The sequence below is a fragment of the Alosa alosa genome, chromosome 10, assembly GCF_017589495.1.
Source record: "Alosa alosa isolate M-15738 ecotype Scorff River chromosome 10, AALO_Geno_1.1, whole genome shotgun sequence".
Taxonomy (NCBI): domain Eukaryota; kingdom Metazoa; phylum Chordata; class Actinopteri; order Clupeiformes; family Clupeidae; genus Alosa; species Alosa alosa.
In genome coordinates, this window is record NC_063198.1 from 1,919,811 (window position 1) to 1,929,283 (window position 9,473).

Genomic DNA, 9,473 nt, shown 5'->3' on the forward strand with positions numbered 1-9,473 from the left:
TTATATATTTTCATGATTGAGGCCAGACCAGGGCCACGGCCCAGACAGCCTCATTTTGGCCCTTTTGGAACGGAAAACGACAATAAAACCGGAGAGATTTATAAATAGATCGGTAGAAAAACAATCTATAAACAATCTATACAATCTATATTAAACAATCTATATCCTTAATTATTTTAGTTTATATTCAGACCCTTTCAAGTTTTCCACATTTTGTTATGTTTCAGGCTCATCTTAAAATGGATTCAGTTCATTTTTTCTCTCATCAATCTACACATAATACTCCAACACTCCACAAAAAATCAGGTGTTTGGAGTGTTTTGTAAATTTATAAAAAATAAAAGTCTGAAATATTGAACGAAAGTTCTGAAACAGTACCTTTTGGATAAGAAGGCTCTTGAAGTAAGTGGACAGTGGAGAGACAGAAAGAAAGAATGTCAAATGAGATATTAGAATAATGAGAAAAAAGAATAGCTTGATGAAAAGGCGACCTCAAAATGTCAAACCTGTTTCTACAGTCCGAGCCTGACACAACATGCACTGCACACAGAGTATGACTCATTGGAGGTCAATCACAACAGTTTCAACTAATCGCTCTAAATAATGGTTATCATGAAGGTATTATAACATTACATGGAAGTATGACTTAAACTTTTTTTTTTAATATACAATTCATATGGATATCACTGAGGCATTGTTGTCTTCCACACAGAAATAGCCCCAGCTCTCAGCTTCATCCGCACATTATTAAAGATTTATACTGCATGAATCCCTAGTGCACTTTACAAAGTGTCAACAGCCTTTCTCACCTGCAATGAATCCACTGCTTTCAAAATCCATTATTTAAGGAAAACTGACAAAAGATCTTCACTGATCCTCTTTCCCCTCTCTCAAGTTGACACACCAGTTCCTTTCACAATATGATTCAACATTATTAACACAGTACATGAACAGTATATAATTGCCTTAACTGGTTATCATACAGAGCATTGTAATAATATTACAATGCTCTGTATGATAACCAGTTAAGGCAATTATATACTGTTCACTAATGATATACCAGCCAGCACTTTTCTTCAGTGTATGAATGGTACGGTACGGTACCGGTTCCGTTCATATACCAGCCAGAAAAGTGCTGGCTGGTATATCATTAGTGTATACAGTCAAATATTCATTTTCAACAATTAATTTGACCACAATATTGTGTAGTTTTTCTGTTTCTTTTGCTAATTTGAATTTAAACTTCACAAAAATCTTCAAAGATAGTGTCATTACTTCCAATCACCTAATCTGATCTGTCAAAGTAGGTTCATAATTGTTGCAGCAAGACAAGCCTTTGAGAGAGTTAAATGATGTCAACATGTGCCATGCCCATCACTACTGTCTCTGTCAGTGAATATGTCATTTATTTCTAATTGTGTTGCTTGTTTTTGACAGGTCTAAATTAATGATATGGAAATCCCAATAAAGGACAGTGGAGTGGTAATTAGAAACCCTCCAATATCTCTGCCAACTCCTTCTCTAAGCTGCCAAAAGCTGAAAAATTAACAAGAACTCATCCATCAGCTCGTACTTTAGAAGACAGCTAGCAGGTATCCCATATTTAGTATAAAGTGTACGTTCCTGGAAGGGTTTTAATGTGAAAGGCATGGTTAAACAAACATTTTGGACAAGTGTATGGCAAAGGGGCATGTAGCAAATGCAAATGTTTTTATGCACAGCCTCCACCCAAATATAAGGGAACATGAACAATTAAGTGAACAGCTTGAACAGAACAGTTGTGAATATTATCACTGAAATCCAAACATGAACATTATAAATTCAGTATGCACATAATTCAGCTTCTGAGCTATCCTGCTTCACCAGACAGTGACACACTGAATGCTAGCTAGACCGTAGCAAAGTTAGCCATTGAGGTGGTACAAGTGATTTACTGCACACCCTGGCAGAGGTGCAGCGTACACATGTTTTCTTACTTTGGCTCTATCGATACATACATCAACCAAAAGCCTTCAGCAATGCTATGGGGACACATTTCAATGTAGTAAATGACTCTTTAAACCTGCCAAAGTCATTTCTTTTCTAAATGAAAGAAATATATGTGCTGCTGATTTCCATGACTGACAGCTTTGTGTGTAAACTGTCAGGGAAAACACTACCACTGCCTCTCCCCACAGCAGGATTTGTTGTCTTCACTAAGATTGTTTTTCATTAATTGTTTTTCAAAACAGCTTCTTGCTACAAGGTCAAATATTTCTATTAATTTCCACTGCTAAAGCATCCTTATCAGCTATTCCATTTGAGCATGTGAACACTTCCCTACACCCTCTCCCAGAGATGGCAATGCACTGAATCATGGCACAATAATTATTTAATAATAAAAAATCATTATAATTTATGAATAATCAAAAAGCCAAAAACTATACAAAAAGCTTTTTGTGTCAATGGAAAAAGTAATCTGCAAGGAAGGATAATAATAATTTTGAATAAAGTCTCAAGGTTAGAGAATTGGAATGAAACACACAGATGCCTCTGGCAATACCGCAGCTTCTTTGGTAACAAGTTGTTTAGAAGTCCCTAATTGGTTTTAGTCTTACAGACTTCTCCGCAAACAGGATACCTTGTTCACAACATTTTAAGATAAGTACGATATTGTGTTATTGTGTTGAAAATCCTTGGATTGTTAGGTATGGCAGAAGGAGCAGGATGAGCGCTACACTCCCACTAACTAATAAACACCGGTGAAGAATATGTACTCTGTTCAGGCCCTGTGGTTTTTAGTCTGATGGATTGCTCTGGCAAATTATGCCTTCTCATGTTGAATTAATGGCAATACAAATGAATCACTTGCACTTAATGTGATAAATGTCAGTGAGAGAAGAATGAGCCTTCAGGGAGAGCGGAAATCTATTGATTGGAAAAAGGGGGAATTATTTAATTAATTATTTCTATGTGCATCATTGACACATCACAAATGAGCTAAGCGATCTTTGCCTCTAATGATTTATGGCAGTTTACCTCAATAGGGCCTCTCCTCATTTCCTGGCCAATAGTTCTAGTTTATGACATGAAGTAAATATTTTCTATACACATTCTCTTTCAGCAGATATAAGATTGTATCACTATAGTTTTTTACCCATTCTGGTGCATCATAATGGTTGTTATGGTACCTGGCGCTGCACAGCTACAATTGAAGTTGCTATCAACCCACTTATTGTGCACATACTAACAACTAATACTAATAACAACTCTTTGACATCCAACCTCACTGCTAGTCACTGCTACGCACACAGATGTCCCATGCACTAAGGCACCAAGTGGCTGACAATTGTCATGAAATTGGAAATTGAAAGGTTGTGATGCCCCCATCCCATCAACCTGAACATTCATATCCTAATTGGAGTATCAGTGCATCTAACACTGTTGATCACTAATGTTATTATATTATTGGCAACCACCAACCCAGGGGGTAAAATGATTTATTCACGTTTGTGCAATATTTTCCACAAGAATAATTTTTAAGTAAAATGTTCATATGCAGAATTTTTTTTTATTTTTGCCTCAGTCTAATTAATCAACACATCATGTAATTGTTCTTCAGCTCATAGCTGACATTTGGATTTGAATTACCAAGATTAAGTAATTTAGAGGAAAATAAAGTTATCTAAAGAAAATAACAAATCCTTTGAGCCAAATGTATAATACTGTGTTCATATTATGTCTTATATTATTTAGAACAATGTATCTCATATTGTCTAATATATTATGTTCTTGTCATATATTAATGTTTTGCTGACAATGATTTATGGGTGGGGAAACATAGCTGAAAAGAGTCTCCAAGGACAATAGAGGGAGGTAAATATGTCCAGAAGTTCATGAAAAGACAGCTTAGGAGATAAAATGGGGGTTGAAGCCAAGGTGATGCGGTTATCCATGCAGAACCAACCTTCAGGTGCTCTGGACTCTCTGTCATGTGATGCTGATAGCCTTGTGGCCAGACCAGACAGCTGGTTTGGCAGCCATCACACCCTCACATCAGATAAGAGCACAAAACACAGGGACTAACTCGGACATGCCCGTAGGAATGACCTGGGTCTGGATTAGTATGCATTGGGATCTTTTTTCACCTGTGGCCCTTCATAAGAATTTGAAAATTCAAATCCTGTCATTTTATTAATTTCATGACGTTGTTTGTCACAAAACATATCTATCTGATTGTACTTTTTTGTATACAGTATTTGCCAAAGTATAAGAAACTAATGCGAGAAGTGAATTAGTTAATACAGTGAGGAATCATTTCAGAAAGAAGTATTAAGATTACATGAGGCCTAATACTCTGTTAACCACTTATATGATCAGAATGAAAATTAAGATGATGATAATTAAGTGGTTAACAGAGTATTAACCACCTTGTAACCACCTTGACTGCCAAAATGCAAAAAAGTCTGTAAAAATGTATATCAGATTTCTAAAGTATTTAAGAATACTGTGTTAACATACATATGTATGGGCCATTCTATATGCAGTCGCCTAGCATAAAATAAAATGAATGATACATGAACAACAAGTGCATTGAAACAACGCTAGTGAAAAGCCAATGGGGGTTATGGATTAACCAGAGATGTGCATCTTTCCTGAAATATCATCATATGACAGTTGATTTTAGGACTGAATGTTGCTATTGTAGAGCCTGTGCTTAAGTAACACATCACAAGTGAGAGTGGGGTTAGTGAAGAATAGTCCAGTGACTGTGATTCGGTCAAAGGCACGTCGCTGGAGGCTGAGTCATTCAAATGGAATGTGCCTATTGTGCCCATGCCTACTATTATGCAGGCAAAGGCATACTCCCATTATAATAAAAAAGAAAATGTAGAAATACATACCTAAGCTTCAGCCTCAGTACGTTTAGAGGTAACACATTCTAGCTAAATGTTAAACCAACCTCTCCAAACCAGAATCATCTATCTGGACATGGCCCAGTATGGGATAATGAAGTTGTAGCACTACTCCAATCATTATTGCCCCCCAAAACACATACTGCATATTGAATACTGGCACATCTGTACATTCATGTTTATAGTCAAGTGGGTTCCATGTCTTTGTCATTTATATGTGTATGTTACTGCAACTATTGCATATTTTCCACTCCTCTTTATTCATAAATCTGTCGACTGGAGTCACTGATGAACACATACAGTACAATAGACCACAAAGACATATTTATCAGCCTCATTAAAGCAGGCAGGAAATACCCTTAAAACTGCCTAGGGCGAAGTCACACATACAACAGCATCTTAGCTTTCATCCTTATTTCTATGTGAAGAAGTGATTTTCCTCTTCTTGATCATCCAACAGTGTTGGTTAAGGGATATGTGATAAATCCCTTGCTGAGCCCTAGACCATATAAAATCAGATAATGCTGATTTTATTGGACTTTGGCTGATGCAGAACATGTATACTAGTAGGCTACTATATTCTATTAAAGGATAATAGTTCAATTTAAGAAAACAATGGATGTAATGGCACTCCACATGTGTTGATCTAACCACTGATAGTGTTTAGATCAAGAGTGAAGTTAGAAGAGATCTAACAATTTCAAATGAGCAAAAACAAACAGAAATCGATTTGGAATGTGTGGGTATTATACACAACGACCGGTGTAATAATCTTATGAAATGAGAATATTTTGTGCAACTTCACATTTATTTTGGTCAATAGTGTAAATATCATGAAAATCATGAAAATACCAAGAAACATACAGAAGCTCAAAAGAACTAAGAGAGGTTTTGTTTAGTATGTTGAGTGTCTCTAGGCTTATAATTAGAGTGACAGTTGAACTCCCTTCCCCCACAGTCTTGGCATTCCCCTAGTTTTCCTGACACCCACACAAACCACAAAGGTTCTCTCAAAAAAAAACAGTAACCACTGTAAGAACAAAAACATATTATTAAAAAAGGGCACGGAGGCCTTGAGATATATCTCAAACTATGAGCAATAACATGGCTCGCAATCTGGGGTTAGAAGTGTTATAACAGATGAACAGTTTGTAGCAAATAAGAGCTTTGTTTGCATTATAATGTATTCCATTTTAGCACAGGTAAATTAAAGAAGTATACTCCAAAAAGGTCTACAGGAACTTAGATTTTCATTATATGAATGAGACATTGATAATATAAAGATAACCTGTGGCTTGCAGCATTGACAAGTCTGATAATTATTATATTGCTGGTGGTTCTTTTATAGTTGTTCAGATTAATGTCTACTGCACACAAGACTCCATAAATGGCAATGATTCTGTATCATGCTGGACATCAGTTTCATTCCATGACCACAGTATGCAAGTCATCACTTGCACCTCAATTATACACATGATCATTGTATAACTGCTCTGCATGTGTAGATTGTGTTCCGAAAAAAATAAATCATAAAATCGTAAGAAAGAAGATTCCCGTTTCCGCACTATTACAACCCAGTGGCATGATGGAGGCTATAAATGGAGGCTACAGCATTTTCTATGTGAAGAATCGTGTTACTTTGTCAACCAACAGGTACGATGGACTGAGTACAAATGATTCTTTGTAATATATGTCATCACATTGACATTGTCAGAAAACAACAAAATCTGATACAGATTCTCTACTTTTCTCACAATGGTGCAATGAACACTGACTAACAAGCATTCCTGATTTTTCTATCATTCTGAGATGAAGTGCACAGCCATGGATACTAGTGATATTTTGCACCAATATCATGCAAAATCCAAGTCATCTTGAGAAAGCACCGATGCAGAGCTGGAAAACAATGTTAGTGGTTCCCATGTTTTAAGCATTAGATTATAGACTGCAAACCTAAAAAAACAGACTGAATATATGGTCTAATTAGTTCCTGTTTAAATGGACATTTCTACAGCAGCTCTGACTCTGGGCTCTCTCCTTCCTTGAACAGGTTGTTCCTGAAAATACCATGCATTCTGAATGGCGTCTCTGCATCGATGATGTGGAACAGATCGCATTTTTTTACTCCACCTTTATTCTTTCCTGCAGAGCGACCACACTCACACAGAGAGGGAAGGGAGCTGTTCTTTCAGCACTACAACGTGCCTGAAAGCTCTTTCGCAGGTGCGTCTTTTCAGACCTTGGTCACTGATTGGGACAAGCGCACTTCGCTGAACCCATCACTTTTCAACGATGAGTGAACAAGGTTACGCCTCTTCGTTGTTGTCAAGGCATTATTCAGAGAACCAGTCGTACAGGAATACATCTAGCAAACGTGTACTGTTTTAACTACTGTGCTGCTACCAATTTCTACATAGATATCGGGCAATTATACTATTGACATCATACCTTTACACCCCACCGTGTCAATATACTGTCGCTTGTATGTGGTACACACTAGGACGTAGTGACTTACAAATGCATACAGTGCAAGCTTACCTGGAACAGGCGCAAAATGTTTGCCACCATTATGGACACAGAACTTGCCGAGGCCCCTATGACTCCGACAACTTTTTCGGGTTTGACAAATACTGGAGGTTCTCCATTGGTGCATCGCACATCCGATGTGTCTTTTTGTATAAGAGCCTGTACGAACGTCAGAGACTGTTCGAGCGCGTAGGTGTCCCTCGAACATGTATCTAGTATCCTTGCACCTAGAGTGATATTGGGCAAGAGCTCATCGTCGCTGTTGATTTGGTCCAAAGCGTACAACATCGCCTCCAGCCTGTGGATTCCATTCTCCTTTTTGATATCACCGCACGGTTCCCCAGGGAGTCCGCGAGCATGGACGGGGAAAAGGCCACCTAGGGTCAAATCCCCCTCAATTCTTATCGAGTGCGGTGCATAGATCTCTTGCGAAAGTGCCAGATCCACAAACGCTTTCACCATGCAGAACACTTGCAACCTGAAGTAGGGCTTCAGCTGTAAGAGACCGTTTGTGGCCATCATCTCCCACCCTGCCACCATTGACTTAGATCCGCTCAAAACGTAGCGAAGGCACTTCAACACAATTGTATGTAAATACAATCCGACATATTCAAAATAAAATCCATTTCCGCAAGTTTTCCCAGGTGTGGACAGAAAAAGCCTATGGGAAAATGTATCAGAATACCAAAGACTGTAAGAACGCGTTATTTATTCAGCCTGTGCGCATTGGATTCCAGCATCTTCCCGCACGCGTCGCTTGTTGCTCAAAGAACCATTGAGGATGTGTGGTCTCCAAGTGTTGAGGATAGAAAGAGGAACTCCCAAGAAATCCCACTGAACTCTAAAACAGGTGCATTTGTGCAGTACAAAAAGCGCGTCGACATCCACAGCACGAAATAGGCTACGTTGTGCTCCCCCTACACTGATGTCATACTGCTCCAGTCGTTATCTATTTCTGTATTAGTCTCTGAGCTGGAGGTTTTCTGAGCCATCAATACGAATCCAACTTAGATACAAAAGAAAAAAAAGTTTCATATGAAAGAAAAGGGAATGAAATTGAGTAAAATCTAACTCAATCCAATTGTCTTAGCGATGAATCAGATGGAGCGCAGGGACATTTTACCCATCTAACTTTACCGTTAGGCAAGGTATCAATTATTCCATTGCAAGAGGCAAAGAAAATCCGAGAATTTACCTAGAAGTCTTCCAAATCCCATCAACGACGGTGAGAGGCGAAGACAAAACAAGCATCTTCTCACGAGCTGAAATGGAAGCAGTGACGCCTCCCCTCACTCCACCCCGAATCAAATATGCATTTGTCAAACGGCTCAACGTAAGCACGACTCTGTGGCATTTCTAAGAAGCTACCTTATCATAGAGGATTTCAGTCGAAAATTATCACTGAACAACCTTCTTAGAAAAGTAGCACTGATTATGCTATATTTAATAACGAAAGCTAAAAAACGTCATTTACTTCTCAACATAAGCTCAACGCCTTCTTAATGAGGTAAGTCAGTCTCCGCCTTCAGCCTACCTGTATGGCGATTTAGAATATTAATATAGGCTAACTGAAAACACCGTGGCGCACTATCAGTCTCGTTGTATCTTTTGAAGTTAATATTAAAATCAGACCAATATCCATTATGTTCTACTGATTTATAAAAATAGCCTACATTTTACACACAACGTTATGATTTCACACTGATTGCATTTAAGAGTTTGTGGGAAATAAGCCATCTACAGTTTTCACTCTAAAGTGGCATACAGCTGTCCGCCTTGAGTTGTGTCATAACATGTTGATCTATCTATCTATCTATCTATCTATCTCGCCTACCTATCTATCTTTAAACATTAAAGGAGTCGCTAGGAGTGTTGGTGTGTGTGCGTGTTCGAATGTGAAACCATCAGCATGAACATATACAGACCGTCTGAGCGACTTATTGGGAGCTTTTATTATTATTGTCACGCCTACAGTAGCCAAATCGTTTCGGCACCGTTTAATGCATGTCTTACAGGAATTCGATCTTCAATGTGTTTACAAAGGGGTCTTTC

The 9,473-nt window shown here is 38.1% G+C and overlaps 1 protein-coding gene across 2 annotated transcripts in view; it reads right to left on the reverse strand.

The window, feature by feature from the left end:
* Positions 1-8,856, reverse strand: part of LOC125302642 (metabotropic glutamate receptor 7) — a 288,880-nt gene extending 280,024 nt beyond the window's left edge. For both annotated transcript variants that reach the window (XM_048255942.1, XM_048255943.1), the window contains exon 1: positions 7,434-8,856. In XM_048255942.1, the coding sequence (XP_048111899.1) occupies positions 7,434-7,961 (528 nt within the window). In that variant the 5' untranslated portion in view covers positions 7,962-8,856. The remainder of the gene's footprint in view (positions 1-7,433) is intronic.
* Between the last annotated feature and the right edge of the window lie 617 nt (positions 8,857-9,473).